General features: G+C 56.8%; 3 protein-coding genes across 4 annotated transcripts; 2 read left to right on the top strand and 1 right to left on the bottom strand.

Moving 5' to 3' along the window:
* The first annotated feature begins 322 nt into the window (after positions 1-322).
* dhtkd1 (dehydrogenase E1 and transketolase domain containing 1) lies at positions 323-5406 on the top strand. The gene is made up of 17 exons (XM_049722363.2): positions 323-615; positions 1116-1268; positions 1341-1552; positions 1610-1804; positions 1907-2176; positions 2259-2430; positions 2524-2722; positions 2817-3129; positions 3207-3291; positions 3359-3498; positions 3564-3714; positions 3778-3884; positions 3938-4102; positions 4202-4284; positions 4399-4571; positions 4762-4847; positions 4927-5406. The coding sequence occupies exons 1-17, from the start codon at positions 444-446 to the stop codon at positions 5026-5028; spliced, it is 2778 nt and encodes a 925-aa protein (XP_049578320.1). The 5' UTR covers positions 323-443; the 3' UTR covers positions 5029-5406.
* A 118-nt stretch (positions 5407-5524) lies between these two features.
* On the top strand, positions 5525-14486 carry camk1db (calcium/calmodulin-dependent protein kinase 1Db). Of its 2 annotated transcripts, none has more exons than XM_049722469.2 (12): positions 5525-6254; positions 9035-9166; positions 9533-9607; positions 9720-9858; positions 9926-10052; positions 10124-10199; positions 10455-10567; positions 10648-10726; positions 11249-11336; positions 11413-11575; positions 11644-11774; positions 13479-14486. In XM_049722469.2, the coding sequence occupies exons 1-11, from the start codon at positions 6148-6150 to the stop codon at positions 11754-11756; spliced, it is 1212 nt and encodes a 403-aa protein (XP_049578426.1). In that variant the 5' UTR covers positions 5525-6147; the 3' UTR covers positions 11757-11774; positions 13479-14486. The 2 variants fall into 2 exon arrangements, with proteins under 2 accessions (XP_049578426.1, XP_068507082.1); XM_068650981.1 differs by lacking the exon at positions 13479-14486 and adding an exon at positions 11920-12771.
* ucmab (upper zone of growth plate and cartilage matrix associated b) lies at positions 12559-15636 on the bottom strand. The gene is made up of 5 exons (XM_049722501.2): positions 15354-15636; positions 14976-15059; positions 14482-14577; positions 12995-13093; positions 12559-12900 (listed from the first exon to the last, which is right to left on the bottom strand). The coding sequence occupies exons 1-5, from the start codon at positions 15412-15414 to the stop codon at positions 12803-12805; spliced, it is 438 nt and encodes a 145-aa protein (XP_049578458.1). The 5' UTR covers positions 15415-15636; the 3' UTR covers positions 12559-12802.
* Between the last annotated feature and the right edge of the window lie 403 nt (positions 15637-16039).

Raw genomic sequence — 16039 nt, forward strand, 5'->3', positions numbered from 1 at the left:
GATTCACAATGCAAGAGAAGGAATCCCAAGTGAGTCTGAAAGGACGATTTTGATGGCGTACGTGAACGCATCACATCTTGCCCGCCTCCTCTTGGCTGCTTCCTAACTGCCACGTGCTTCAAGACATTCCAAAGGAATGCTTTTTTATTGCATTGAATTCAATTCCTTTCAAATGTAAGCCTTCTAGTTAATTGATCTCTAAAGGTTAAATATTGTTGGATAGCGAAAGCCGAATGAGCTTTGACTCGGCGTCGTTGGCCAATCGCCTTCGACGTGTACGTTCCTCCCTCCCTGCTCCCTCCCTCCCCCCTCCCTGCTTCCTTCCTCCCTCCCTCCCTCCCTGCTCCCTCCGCGTGTGACACTCGGCACAAGTGCGGCTGCCCTTCGCAAGTAGCCGAGAGCTACGTAACTGTGTTGTTTCGGACTTTTCTCGATTCCAAAACATGTCCTACGCCTTGGTCCTGAAAGTCTCCCCGAAGAGGCCGGCCCTCGACGCGCTTGGCCGGGTCGCCGGCTGCTGTTACCACACCGAAAGAGGCGTTTACGGATACCGACCAAAACAGAGCCACCGCGAGGACAAGTTGCTGAGCGACCGCATCGCCCATTTAAATCAAGGTCAGCGTCCGCCGGGCACTATTTCACATATTCCGCAAGCATGGCAGCTCGAAAAGACGTGGATTTCCACTTGCGCGTAAGCGCGGCTTACACCAATCATATTAGTAGTAGTGGCTTGATCAATTATCCTTCGTCTGTTCCAATGTAACAAGTTTTACGAGTATCGCCACAGTGATGCTTGTCTACTGCTGCGTGCCATTTGGATTGTGCGTTCGACATGAAAGTGGCGCAAGTGCTCATGGAGTCCCAATTTGTCTTGCTTTGTCTTTCCTATGACCGCTTTAAGCAGAACGACTTCCAAACAGTTGCTTCAAGTGACATTTTGTGTGCTGGTGTGCCGTTCGTTGCCTTGTTTCCAAACGTTTGTCAAGTGAGGAAAATGGACGGCTGCTCTCTCATTTCATTTCATTTCATTTCATTTCATTTCATTTCATTTCATTGAATGCGTTCGTTTCGACACGTACAGAGTCACCCTCCCCTTGATGGCAAACTGCTTTCAGATCACGGCCTGGCCCGTCTGGTGGAGGCTTACCGAGCACATGGACACAAACTGGCCAAAATTAACCCCCTGCTGCCCCAAAAGCCCGTCCTGGACAGCGTCCCTGAGATCAGCATGCTCGCGGGCACCCTCGCTGGCCGGCTCAACACCTCCGGTCGGGTTCACCGCTCAATTGTTTACACGCAAACGCACGCACGCACGTGCCATGACCTTGACATTTGCGCAGGGCTGCGTCACTTGGGCAAGGCGGAAGCCTCGGCGGAGGAGGTCCGGGCCTACCTGGAGGAGGCCTACTGCGGCCACCTGTCGTTGGAGACCAGTCAGCTGAGCAGCGCGGAGGAGAGGGAATGGATGGCCGACCGATTTGAGGAGCTCAGGACCGCCGCCTTCTCCTCGGACGAGAGGAGGACCCTGGCCGAGCTCATGCTGGAGTCGCAGGTAGGCGCGTCCGGCACGCCGGACACCCCAAAGTGCTGACCTCTGTTTTGACTCCAGGAATTTGACCGCTTTTTGGCCACCAAATTTTCCACGGTGAAACGCTACGGCGGAGAAGGAGCCGAGAGCATGATGGTCTTCTTCCACGAGCTCTTCCGGCACTCGGCCCAGTCCGGCGTCACCGACGTCGTCCTCGGCATGCCGCACCGAGGACGACTCAACCTCCTCACGGGCCTGCTCAAGTTCCCGCCGGAGGTAACTGGAGAAAGTGCACATTTTGTTACCGACAGCCGTCACAACACAAAAGGACCAACATGTCCGTTGATGGCCTGCGTCCACGCCGGCGCCGTCGTGTAGCTGATGTTCCGGAAGATGCGCGGGCTGAGCGAGTTCCCCGACACGTCGCCCGCCACCGGGGACGTGCTGTCTCACCTGACGTCGTCGGTGGAGTTGGACGTGGGCTCGGGGCGGCGCCTTCACGTCACCGTGCTGCCCAACCCTTCCCACCTGGAGGCCGTCAACCCCGTGGTTCAGGGCAAGACGCGGGCCAGGCAGCAGCTCCGCAAGGAGGGCGACTACTCGCCCCACGAGCACGCTCGGCCCGGTGACCAAGTCGTCTGTTTGCAGGTTGGCCGTCGAAATTCCCCTTCCGTTTGTTTTTTTTTTGTTTTTTTTCTCCTCTCTCTGAGTGTGGGCGTCGGGCGCGCAGGTCCACGGCGACGCCTCTTTCCCCGGCCAGGGGATCGTCCCGGAAACCTTGACCCTCTCCGACCTTCCTCACTACCGAGTCGGCGGCAGCATCCACCTCATTGTCAACAACCAAGTGGGCTACACCACTCCGTCCGACAGGGGGAGATCCTCTTTGTACTGCAGCGACGTGGGTCGGTCCCCCGCTTTCCCGGAGACCAATCGACGGCGGATCTTGACCGGGAGGTAAGGGAGCTGACCGTCTCTCTCTCTCTCCGCGGCGTCAGGTAAGATGGTCAACTGCGCCGTGATCCACGTCAACGGCGACCAAGCGGAGGAGGTGGCGCGGGCCACTCGGCTGGCTGTGGAATACCAGCGGCGCTTCAGGAAGGACGTCATCGTGGACCTGCTCTGCTACCGCCAGTGGGGCCACAACGAACTGGACGAACCTTTCTTCACCAACCCGGCCATGTACAAGATCATCCGGTCAGTCCCGGAATACAAATTGAAATAGGAGCCTGTACCTCCACTTGGCCTCACCAAAATGTCCCTCTTTCAATGCCCCTCTGCCTCCCGGCAGCTCCCGTAAAAGCGTCCCCGACTCCTACTCGGACCGGCTCGTCTCCGAGGGCTTGATGACGGAGGCCGAGCGCGGCCGGATCAAGACGGACTACTACGGCTCGCTCAACGACAAGCTGGCCAACGTGGACGCGTACGCCCCGCCCGCCGGCAACCTGCGGGGCCGCTGGGGGCACCTGGCCGAGCCCCAGGCCCGGCTCAGCTCCTGGGATACGGGCGTCCCCCTCGAGCTGCTGCGCTACGTCGGCGCCAAGTCCGTGGAGATCCCCGAGCACGTCCGCTTGCACGGCCACCTGGCCAAGAACCACGCGCAGGTTCCGACCGCGTCGGACCGGCTCGGACTGATCAACCGGCGCTCCGGCCGCCGACGTGACGTTTTTGTCTTTCTCAGGCCCGACTCCAGAAGCTGGAAGAGGGGACCAGACTGGACTGGTCCACGGCAGAGGCTTTGGCTTTGGGCTCGCTGCTTTGCCAAGGTGGGCACGGCCGCAGCCGTGGCCGCCACAGCCACCGCCGCCTCCTCATTCCGCGTGGTGCTTTCAGGCTTCGACGTCCGTCTGAGCGGGCAGGACGTGGGCCGCGGCACCTTCAGTCAGCGCCACGCCATGGTGGTGTGCCAGGACACCGACGACACCTTCATCCCGCTCAACCACCTGGGCCCCGAGCAGACGGGCTTCCTGGAAGTACGAGAGCGGCACACGTTTGCGCGCTTGCGCACCATTGCGTTGACGTGCGCGTGTCCGCGCAGGTGTGCAACAGCCCGCTGTCCGAGGAGGCCGTGCTCGGCTTCGAGTACGGCATGAGCATCGCCCGGCCCGACCTCTTGCCCATCTGGGAAGCTCAGTTTGGAGACTTCTTCAACGGCGCTCAGATCATCTTGGACACGTTCATCTCCGGAGGTGGCGCGTCCGTCCGTCCGTCCGTCCGTCCCGAGATGCGGCGTCAACCTGTGCTCTTTTCAGGCGAGGCCAAGTGGCTGCTCCAGTGCGGGATGGCCATCCTCTTGCCCCATGGCTACGACGGAGCCGGGCCCGAGCACTCCTCTTGTCGCGTGGAGCGCTTCCTGCAGGTGAGAGCGCTTCCTGCAGGTGAAAGGGCGATTCTCATCTCGTGTGCCTTCAGATGTGCGACAGTAAGGAGGAGGGCGTGGACGGTGATACCATCAACATGGCCGTGGTCAATCCCACCACGTCGGCGCAGTATTTCCACCTGCTCAGGCGGCAGATGATCCGCAACTTCCGCAAGCCGCTCATCGTGGTCGGGCCAAAGATGCTGCTTCGATTTCCCGTGAGTCGCCGTTGACGTCGGAGTCACGCCCCAGCTCGCTCGCTCGCGCGCGCGCACGTCCGTCCGCTGAGGTGATTGTTTGTTTGTTTTCCCTCCAAGGGGGCCGCATCCAGCTTGACAGAAATGGCGCCGGGGACGTGCTTCAAAGCCGTGTTGGGGGATACGTCGGTCGCGCCCGAAAAGTACGAAAGCCTCGACGACGCGGTCGTCATCGCTTCGGCCACGGATTGAAGGAAAGTCCCGAGGCCAGGTGCCGCCGGATGATCTCGAGCTTTGCCGTCTGTCAATGCGCCTAGTGTCCAGAGGGTGGTGCTGTGCTCGGGGAAGCACTACTACGCCTTGCAGAAGCAGAGGGACGCCGGCGACGAGGCCCAGCGCCGCTCGGTGGCGCTGGTCCGCTTGGAGGAGCTGTGTCCTTTCCCGCTGCACGCACTCCGCGTGGAACTGGACAAGTACGCCAACGCCAAAGGTGCGTGCGTGGAGTGCCCATGAATTTGCGCTTGAGAATATTTGCCGCAACGCTGACCGTTCGAACCGGCCGATGAATTTGCGCTCGATGAATCGATGCGCCCGTAAAGCAGACAATTGAGTCGCGATTGGACCCGAACTAAACGGAGCCGAGTCGGGATCATAAAGTAAAACCCAAGCTGCCTCGACAGAGTTCGTCTGGAGTCAGGAGGAGCCTCAGAACATGGGCCCGTGGTCTTTTGTGGCCCCCAGGTTTGAGAAGCAGCTGGCCTGCAAGGTGAGCGAGCCCCCCCCCCCCACACCTCCAGGAAAGAGGCCCCGCCCCGCCCTATTTGACCTCTTTGTGTCCTCCTCAGCTGCGCCTGGCGAGCCGCCCCGCGCTGGCCGCCCCCGCCGTGGGCATCGGCAGGATCCACAATCAGCAGCAAGAGGCCCTCCTCAGTGCTACCTTCTCTTAAAAAGACAGACGAAAGACTCTCAGAGCCAGTCAGCTGGGAGCAAGTTTACCACAAGACTTTGGACACAAATCAAGTCGCCAAGTGCAAGGCGTCTGGCGCGTTGGGATGGAACTGGCCGGCTGGCCGAAAAGAGAAAGCGACGCCCGCCTGTGGTCGGAGCTGAGGAAAAGCGCTTCGGAAAAGGCACTTGACTGCGCCTGTGAAAATCTGCCAAATTTTAATCAGCAAAGCTATTATCCGGGCTGTGGCATTTGAAGACATTGGTGATCTCAAAAAGGATCGTTAGTGTTGAAAGTGAACACGTCTGGGACGACAAGTGACATCTCACACGCAAGACATTTTAGGGGGAATCAAATAAATCTATTTTGTGCTTCTGTCTTGGGTTGTGCTCAACTTCTTTTTCTTTTCCCGCACTGAAGGCGCTTTGGAAAAGTCAGTCACTTTGCTTTGCGAGTGTCGACAATGTCTTCCTTTTGACTAAACGTGCGTCGAGACGAAACATGTGAAAGTAAGCGGTCGGGCGCAAGGTACAATTCTCAAAAAGTGTGACATTTATTACAGCAGATGGACGTTTTTTATTGGCCTTTTGGGGCAGTCACCTTTGAGCCCAATGAATTCCGCCTAGCAACAAGTGGACGGACACATGGTGCACCTGCAATCCGGAACTCTTCAGACCGGGGGGCCCTCTGCACCGGAGACTCTTTTGGTGCAATGCGAACACTTTCCGACGCACGTACGCTGATTGACACGGGCACCATCCCACCCCAGCCCCCTTCGGTAGTCACAGCCAGAGCAGCGCCTGGGCGTCAGTCACTCGCGTCCTGCCACCTCCCACGCCGAGAGGAGGAGCGGCCGGGCGGGCGATTGTAATGGGGGTGGGGACGCAGCCGCCGCTGCCGCCGTGTTTCCCCCGTCACGCAGCGGATTAGTCCACTAAGAAGCTCTGCAGCGCTCATCACTTTTTCGTGTAGTTAGCTTTGTCGCTACCCGCCCCCGCCCTCCTCCTCCTCCTCCTGCGTCTCTTCCTCGTCCTCCGTCTCGTCTTCTCGTCTCGTCTCGTCTCGTTTGCTTGTCTTTCTGCTGCTTGTGCTTGATCCCCACGCGGCTGGCCGGCGAGACATGGCGAAAGAGAACGGCGAGTCCGCCGCCGCCGCCGCCGACGGCTCGTGGAAGAAACACGTCGACGACATCAAGAGTGTGTTCGACTTTAAAGAAGTCCTAGGAACGTGAGTTGGCGTCCATTCGCCCATTCCATTCTTTTATTCCCGCTTAAAAGTTTGGGTGCTGGGGGCAATTGGAACGCGCACACGCGCACGCACGCACACACGCGCACGCACACATACGTTTGATGGACAATCGTTCAACAGGTTGCTCACGTGACCGTGCGTACGCTTGACGACGTTCACCTGACGTCGAAGCAGCCATCGGCGTCGTGACGTCACGACGTTATTTCCTTTTCTTGTACTTTCGTGACGTCACGACGTTGAGGTGTTTTGGGGGTTTATTTGTATTTTCCTGTACTTTCGAATGTGTTTCAAAACCATACGGGGTTTGTCTTCCTCCGTATCACACTGCAGATTTTCATCTACCTTTTGGACTGTACTTGGTCAAAAGTGCAATACTGGATGCTGATTTTCCGTCAGGGTTGCCCTCGAGCATTGGCGCCGGAAAGCAAAGCAAAGCAAGGCTAGGCTGCTCGCTCGCTGCTCGATTGCTTTTGCTCCATCTGTGCCGTGCCGAGGCAGGGCGGAACGACATTGCTGTACCGTGCGGATCGCAAACTCCATCCATTTGTCGCCCGTGCAAAGGTTTTTACGATGCTCAGAAGGCAATCGTCGGAACGATTTTGTTCACCGCTACTGGGCGAAGCGTATGCACGTTCAAAGAAGCGCGTCTTTGAGCAAGTGTTGTCAGCGAGATGATGGTTAGGGGCTCCTTTCCTCATTCCACGAATGTGGCAAATGGTGACGTTCCTTTGCAATTTTCGGAATCAACTCATCTGTGGCGCCACCGCCGACCGGTTTCCCCTGACAAATGTTCTCGTGCGGTGAGCTAAAATCATTGGACGCTTTGACCTGGAGGCCTTTCTCTTACGTGTGAACAGGAACCCCCCCCCCCTCCTTCCCCAACCCTCCATGCCCTGTACACCGGTGAATAATACCAGTGAATCATCCAGATTCACTGTCCAAACAACTTGGCCTTGCGTTGCCCGCAACCCGGAGCGCTTTTTTTGCCACATGCAGCCATTCGTGCACGTATCCGGGGCAAAAGCGGCTCGCTCGCTCGCTCGACTTAGCCGACCTGAAGAGCCTAATGAGATTTCCGTCAATCGAATCGGTCTTTGGACCCGACGCCTGGCCGGGAAGCTAAATCGGGCTCGTAAGCCGCTGAGGAGGCAAATGACGCCGCCACCCGACCACGAGCACGCCCCAGATGCTCAGCGCATCAAAATCAGGAAGTCTGAGATGCTGATTCCCACTTATATGCCCACAAGTCGCGAGCACGCATTTCTCAGTGTTTTATTTGGTCACATTTTCAGCAAAGGGCTCAAACGGATCTCCAAATTCACTTTCCGTTACATTTGCGCAGGGATTTGAATGTGTACTTGAACGTTGTGGCCCCTGTGGCCATATTGAACGGGTTCCTTTCACAGGCTGAAACGCTCCCGAGGCGCATCTTATGTAAAGCGGACTCGGTCCTTGGCTGGAGCCCGAATGCAGCGCAAGCGGCAGCTAGGCAACAAGGACGACAGAAGGCGGGCCTGACAATATGCTCGCAGAGGCTTTCGCTGGCTGGCTGGCTGGCTGGCTGGCTGGCTGGCTGGCTGGCTGGCTGGCTGGCTGGCCGGCCGGCTGGCCGGCCGGCCGCGTTGGCTTTTGAGTTTCCCCCCAAAAGTGCTGAATTAAAAACAGCAAATCTCTGCCACAGCTGCCATTTTGTAGGATGCCTTCATTGGCTTGAAAATCCAGAGTGGATGTTGGGCAACTCGGAGCGGAGTCGCCGTCACCGCGGCGCCCCCTGGCGTCAGGGAGGAGCAGCCACACGCGGCTCGCAACTCGGTCGCGTTTTCCTTCAATCGACGCGAGTTGAACGTTTCAAAAGCGGATGACTTTCCCTATTTACGAACAAGTTGAAATGTCGACTCAAGGTACCGAATGCTGTGTCCGGCACAAAAGGCGGAGTGAAGCTCTCGCTTTTCAAAACCAAACCGTTTGGATGCGTCCGTGGCCCCGGCTTGGGATCGCGCATGCGCCCGCCCGCCCGCCCGCCGCTCAACTTTTATCGTCTGTCGCTATCTTTAGACAAAAGAGTTCTTTTGGTTTGGCAGCTTCTTTCTGAACTGCATTCCTCCGCCACCGTCCGCAGCACAGCACGGCTGTCAGCATCTGAAGGGGATGCGCAAACATGCCAAGCGGCGTCGGCCGGTGCAAAATCCGGCACATGTGACTCAAACGTTTGCGGAGAAATGCCTTTTGCGCCGGCCGGCTGACCGACCGACCGACCGATCGAGGGAACGTGACGTTTCCATTCGCCGTCCCGAGAGCGGTCGCGCGATATCATCGATCATTCTCCAAAGGCAAGAAGTAGCAAGAAAAGCCTGCTCGGCAAAACAAAAAAAAAAAAAAAAAAAAGGCCACGGCTCTAATGTGGTCTCGTAGCAACGCGTTGCAATCGCTTGCGCAAATATTCAGCCTCGCTTTAGGTTTGCAAGGCAGATGTTGGACACGACGAGGCACTGCATTTAAATCAATGTGCCCCACCTTTTCCAAGTGTTTGTCCTGCCTTAAACCAACAGCCTACTGTGTGACCTTGCCACTTCTCTGTAAATAGTGGCAATATGCCGCTGCTGCCGCCGCTGCCGCCGCTGCCGCCTATGTACTTTGGCCAACCATGCGATGCAAAATTCTCCATCCTCCGACATGTTTGTACTTGTCCACTCTTGGCAGCAAAGAGATGAAAAATACGGTCGATTCTCTGATCCGTCTCTCCCTCCCTGTGTTTGCAGCGGCGCCTTCTCGGAGGTGGTGATGGCCCGGGAGAAGGCGACGGGGAAGATGGTCGCCATCAAGTGCATCCCCAAAAAAGCTCTCAAAGGGAAGGAGATGAGTCTGGAGAACGAGATTGCCGTGCTCAGGAAGTAGGTGCTGCGCCCGACAAAAACCTGCTAACATTTCAATGAGCATGGGTGGGTGGCGTCCTCTGATGATGCTTTTTTCACAAGACGCTTCCTATGTAAAGGTGCCCCCCCCTTCCATTCTTTGCGTTCATGTCGACTCGGACACCGGTAACCGCCGCCCCCGCTGTGCGAGTGTTGAGTAGTTGCCTGGTTACCGTTGCCATCCTCCTGCTTTTCCTCCTCTTCGCTCATTTCGCATGGCGGGCGGGCGGGCGGGCGCTCGGGCCTTTCCCGAACGCTGGCTCAGGGGTTGCCGCTCGCTGACTCATTGACAACATTCACAAAAGGTTTCCTCCGCAGCGCCAGATAATTGCATCTGTTGGGCAGGATAAAGCACGAGAATATCGTGGCTCTGGAGGACATTTACGAGAGCTCCAACCACCTGTACCTCATCATGCAGCTGTGAGTACGGCCCCGCCCCGGAGGAAGGAAGGAAGGAAGGAAGGTTTTGTCGGACGCCGTCCGAGCGGCGCCGTCCACGTAACGGGCTCTCGTTCGCGCGTGCCTGCCGCAGGGTTTCCGGCGGCGAGCTCTTTGATCGCATCGTGGAGAAGGGCTTCTACACAGAGATGGACGCCAGTCGGCTCATCCGCCAAGTTTTGGATGCCGTCAACTACCTCCACTCCATGGGCATCGTGCACAGGGACCTCAAGGTAGCGCCGCCGCGCCGCGCCCCCCCCCCTCCGCCCGGCCCCAACTCCTCCCTGTCCCATTTTGCAGCCCGAGAACCTGCTCTACTTTAGTCCCCACGACGAGTCCAAGATCATGATCAGCGACTTTGGGCTGTCTAAGATGGAGGGGACGGGCGACGTGATGGCCACCGCCTGCGGCACTCCAGGATACGTGGGTGAGCTTTGGCAGGCAGCCAGCCAACAGGCGGCTAAGGGCCAGATGGCAACTCTGCTCTTCTTTTGTCAGCGCCTGAGGTGTTGGCGCAGAAGCCCTACAGTAAAGCTGTGGACTGCTGGTCCATCGGGGTCATCGCTTACATTCTGTAAGTGCCCGAAGAGCCAGCAGCATTTGCAGATTGGCAGGCGGGCGGGCAGGCGGGCGGGCGGGGATCGGCCGGCGGGTGTCTTGTTTTGCTCCACTTTTTCCTCTGCCATCGCTCTCCCTTTTGTGAACGTAACGTGCGGTGAGAAGGCCGCAAATTAGGCGGGTGACCTTGGCGCCCGCAAATCAGGCGGCTGACCTCGGCGGCCGCCGCCTCTTCCTGCTTCCCTCCCTCCCTGCCTCCCTTCTTGGCCAGGCTGTGCGGCTACCCGCCCTTCTACGATGAAAACGACTCCAAGCTCTTTGAGCAGATCCTCAAGGCCGACTACGAGTTTGACGCACCGTACTGGGACGACATCTCGGATTCCGGTGAGAAAAGGCGTCGTCACGAACCTATTGTTGTGATTGAATTTTTAGTCCATTTATTTGTATTTTTCCTGCATCCACAGCCAAAGACTTCATCGGCCGTCTGATGGAGAAGGACCCCGAGAAGCGCTTCACCTGCGACCAGGCTCTGGAGCATCCCTGGTGAGGAACCGTGCGCCCATTAAACAGCCGCCGGCCGCTGGCGTGACGCAGGCGGCTTTTGTAAAAGCTCGGCGAGTCGCTGTGGCCGTGGCAGCCCGCCGCCTCCGAGAAACGGCCGCCAATTAGCCATCTTCGAAGAAGGCGGCCGCCTTAATCGACCGTTAGGATGGCAAAGGCCTGAGCCGGCCGCCCGGCCCAAAGGCTAATGGGCCAAAGGCTAATGGGCCAAAGGCTAATGGGCCAAAGGCTAATGGGCCAAAGGCTAATGGGCCTTCTTCCCGTCCCCTGCTTTGTCTCGCACAAAGGGCCAAATTGCGGCGGGCGCTTGTTTATTAGAAATGGCGCGAGCCGGCCTAGCAGCCAGCCTCGCACCCATTGGCGCTCAGGAACATTTATCAGAAAGCGGCGGCACCACACACACACACAGGCGCGCGCGCGCACACACGCACCTTTCACTTGTCGTTGATTACGATGGCCGGCGTGCTCTCTGTCTATCTGTCTGTCTGTCTGTGTGTCTGTCAGGATCGCGGGAGGCACGGCCCTCTGCAAGAACATTCACGAGTCCGTCAGTCGGCAGATGCGCAAAAACTTTGCCAAAAGCAAATGGAGGGTAAGCGCCGCAAAGCAAAAGAGCAGAGAATTGATTTCTTTTTTGCAGCAAAGACGCCATCTCATGTTTGTTTTAGCAAGCCTTCAACGCCACGGCGGTAATCCGCCACATGCGGCGCTTGCAGCTGGGCACCAGCTTCGGCGGCAGCAGCAGCGTCCACGGCGCCGCCTCGGGCCGCGCCGGCAGAGCGCCCACCAAGAGTCAGTCGGTGGACTGCGCCCCGCTCCCCGTCCGCGACAGTGAGTCGTCTCGCCCTTTAGCAAAGTTTCCATGTTGGAAAATGGCCTGACTTTCTTCTGTCTGTCAGGTCCTCCGGCGGCCGCCCCGCCCTCCTCCGCCACGGCGGCGTCTCCTTCGGGCGAAGAGCTGCTGTCGGCGCGCCCCTCCACCGTCACGGTCATCCGCACGGGGACTAAATGACGCCAGGTTCCGCGGGAGGTGAGCTGGGAGACCACCGAGCTTTAAGAGCGGGCCCGGCGATCCCGAGCGGTGGCCCGTCCCGCCTCGCTCGCTCGCTCTCTCTCTCTCTCTCTCCCTAACTCCCTCCCTCCCTCCCTCCCTCCCGCGTGACGATTTTGAGCAGAGAGCCAGGAGCTGCGCTCGGCGTCGCTCCTGAGCAAGTCGAGAAGGAAGCGCAAAACCAAAGTGCTGGTTTTAGCGGCGCCGCCGCTGCCGTTCAATGGCACGCTCCCGTGTCCGCCTGGTGTAAATATTTTGCTTGAAGCCAAACGGTGGCGCCGACTTTGATTCTCGCCTCTGTGCGCGGTGGTGATTTCCTTTCCTTTGAGAGGAGACGCGTGGGTTCTCAGGGATGGCGCTTGAAGCGGACCAAAGCGCCCGAGGCCACTGTGGACCGCTCCGACGGGAGACTTTGCTTCTTTTCTGTAAAGCGGCGGTCGGTGGCTGGCCAAAATTTGGGATGTCGTCAGGGTGAACAAACGGCAGCAGGACAAAGTGGCTCTGGAGGTCACAATGAGGCAAAGTGCTTTTCAGGGTGGCGTGGAGAGCTTTTTTTTTTTGTGAGCAAGCAAAAATGTTGAGCTTGAGTACAATCAGTGGTTGTGCGTCACCGCGGCTCTTCATAGCGGCCTGTTGAATTTAGCAGAAAGACTCTGGCCCCCCGGAATGACTCCCCCCCACCCCTTTCCGGGCCAGGGTCAAGAAAACGCTCGGCAAATGTAAACGTGTGTGTGGTGAGTAAAAAAAGACGAGTGAGTCTCTGTTTGCTGTGAATACAAAAGTTTAATTTTGGCAATGTTGAATGTCTCTGTGTTGTAGTCTTCCCTCACCAAAGTAGAGCAACACGTACGCACGCATGCACGCACGCACGCACGCACGCACGCACACACATGCACACACTTCCACAAGCTGTGAATTGCTGCTCCAAATGCATGTTGCATGTCTTGAGGTCATGTATTAAACAAGAAAGACTTTGCGGGTGTCTTTGCCTTTTTGCCATGCCACTTTCAGACGCTTTGGCGGTTGTACTCGTAAGGGGGGTGCATCCCGTCGTAGTGAAACTCGCGCCACTGCTCCGTGCTCTCGCGGCTCCTCTCGTTTTGTTCTGGAAGACAACGTGTCAGCCAGCCAGCCAGCCAGCCAACCGGCCAGCCGGCCAGCGGCACCGGCAACTGTCCCGTCCCCACCAGCGCACTCACCGTCATCCACCTCTTCCACGTAGTTCTCAAACTCGTTCCTCTTCTCCTCGTGGAACTCTCTCCTGCGCTCGTCGGCGGCCAGAACTTGCCTCTGCTCGGCTGCAAGCCAGCGCCGTCCCGTTTAGATACGAGATCCGCCACAGACGGTTTACAGTATCGGGGCGCAAGTGCCAGCCCAACCAACAAAATGTTTCCCAACGGGTGGCTTTCCCGGCGGAGACTGACACCGACGGTCATCGGCAGACGTTTTCAAATTGACAGGATCAAGTAGGGGCCTCGGGGCGCAGCCCTGCGGGATCCTGCAGGATCCCTGCAGGATCCCTGCGGACGCTTCCTCCATGATCTATTTTCCGAGTTGGGTCAGTTCATTTGAAAAAGCCGCCCGCCGGGGTCGAGAGTAAGAAACCCGCCGAGCGCGTCGCTCGACATCAAGTTAATTGTCCGATTGTGTTCCATCACGCTCGCTCTGGTTTGTCTTATTTAGCGCTCACGAGAACCCGGAAGCACCACGAGCACGGCTGGCAGCGGGGGCGACAAATCCTTCCTGGAATGTATGTGAGTGCCACAACACAACACACTCAACTTTTTGGGGCCACTCCGAAAATTGCAAATGATTTTGGGGAGCCTCAAGTTACGGGGCCCGTCCAGTTTGAAAAATGCGGCGGCCTTCAGCTGTCACTCAAACGAGAGCACTGACCCTAACCTTTGCCCTGGCCACGCAGGCTGCCAAAGCATGAGCGCACGCCAAGCGAGCGGCTCCTCCCATTCAATCAATCAATCAATCAATCAATCAGCATGTGGTAGAGCGCAGTGGCGTTCCCAATTCAGAAGAAACGCCTGTTAGGGTTTTTCAGATTATCCTTATCGTACGATTATGTTGGAATGCAACCGGTAGATAGCTTGTCCCATCCTACACAAGGTCGTAAAACACCCCCTGATCTGTTTTGACTAGAGGACAAGGGCTTCCTCTTCAGCCTACTCTTCCCCCCACTCTGTTTCTCTTAATAAATATGCTCTTGCAGGAGGGAGAGTTTCGACTTCATTCCTTCAACGGGTGAACTCTCCACCTGCAGGTGTCTGAAAGGACTTGCTTGTCTCCCGTGTGGTTCTTGCAAAATAAGTTAGAGTGAGCACAACTCTAACAACGCCCCCCACCCCGTGTTCTCTCACCTCCCCGCCAAGCCTTCTCGCTCTTGGGAACATCAAACATCCGAGCGGCTGGGAATTTTCACAGCCTAGGAAAGTCACAGAGATGTGTGCGTGCGAGCTAGCTACCAAGCTAGCTAGCTAGCTAGCCGGGACTCCATGAAAGTCACTCTTTTGCTTTTCATCTCGCGGCGACTCATTCAATCACGCGCTCCTTTGTCCAGACAAAACATCCAAAGGAGGAGACTTTGGGACCAACCAAAACAAAAATCGGAACACGCAGCTTAAATAGAGCTCCGTTCAATGAAGGAAGCGTTTCAAAAGGAATAGTCAAAACTGACCGTTGAGCTCATCGGGGGACTTGACCGCTCTCCTGCTGCGTCGTCTGAAGAAGTCGGATGCGTCCGCCCCCTTCATGAAAATCCCCCTCGGCGGTCCTGCCGACAACAGCCGCAGTGCTACTTTGACTTCGGAGTTGTTGTTGTTGTTGTTTATGCTTTTTCAGAAAAAGATTTGATGTACTGCGATGCCCTGGCACGTGGGCAAGGAGAGCCTAAATTGCAACGGGCTGAAGACGGCAAAGTCAAAAAGACAAATTCAAAAGTGAGAAGCTGCGCAAGGACCTGCCTGCCGTAGGCCACGGCTCGCAACCGGACGCTCACACGTGGGCCAATTGTAGCACCTGCCCGCGAGGCGTTAGGGAGCCGTTCATTTCTTGACACATTGGCCCAATGTTATTTGGATGGATTACGTTGGCGCGAGCTTGCTCACGGAAGGAATGCAATTCTGCGGCTCTGAATAAGAAGAAAAGCGAAAGCATGTCTGATGTGTTCACCTTGAGAATTGTCGACGGCGGCCCGGCCGCCACCAGCGCGGCCGCCGCCGCTGGGCGCGGCTGCGCAGTCGGCCTCCGGGCGGACTGGGGCACAAAGGGTAGAGAAAGAGGAGAAGAAAAACAAATGCCTCCATCAAGTATCCATACAGAAGGAAAAAGAGGAAGACAATGACACCTGCTCCCAAAAAAGTCCCTATTTTGCTGATTTTCCTACACAATTACGTATTAAAGCACAACATCCCAACGAACCATCCGCCTGGAATGCAAACCGTTAAAGTTGTGAGCATGCCCAAAAAGTTTGGATTCATGACATTTTGCATCAGAATTTGATTCTGCTGAAATAATGACAATGACAAAGGCTTAAAAAATTCCACTTACAGGAGGAGAGCGCCACGAGCGCCGCCAGGAGCGCCACGAAGTTCCCGCGAGTCCACCACATGTCTGCCTCTTCATCCAAATCTCACACTGATGCTGGAGCACTCGAGCATGGGAAAAGGGCTCGGGGGGGAGGGGGGGGGGGCGCAGGGAGGCAACGCCCACAGCCTGCTAAGCGGTCCAAACAATTCCAATACTGCGACAGAGAGATTGATGTTTATTATTATTGATTAAAAAGCTCTATGATAGAGGTTTGATTCTTATCTTCTCTCAATACTTTTTGTCGTCCCGCGACTGGCGCATTTTTGTCGACAGAGGGCGTTCTCGTAGCGTCTGGTTTGCAGTCGCTCCCCGCTTCCTGTTTTTTCCTCGATGCACCTCCAGGGGGCGTTGTTTACCACTATGAGTAGAGTTTGAATTTGTTGTTGTGATTTTCCTCATTTTTCATACGTGTCCTTCGACCCTCAAAAAAAAAAAAAAAAAGACGTTTTAATTGCTTCTTCCAAAGCTTTGTGTCACGTCCGTGCCAGAGCACGCTCGGCCGGCAACTTCCCTCAGCCACACCCCTGAATTCATTAACGTAAGGTCTGTCACCTTCTCCCACTTGTTATCGGATGGATTTAAACCCTGCCCGTGTGTTTCTCCCTGTCACTGTCTACAGTTGTCTGTGCCTGCGCCTAGTGTTCCTG

Source organism: Syngnathus scovelli, chromosome 6 (assembly GCF_024217435.2).
Source record: "Syngnathus scovelli strain Florida chromosome 6, RoL_Ssco_1.2, whole genome shotgun sequence".
NCBI lineage: Eukaryota > Metazoa > Chordata > Actinopteri > Syngnathiformes > Syngnathidae > Syngnathus > Syngnathus scovelli.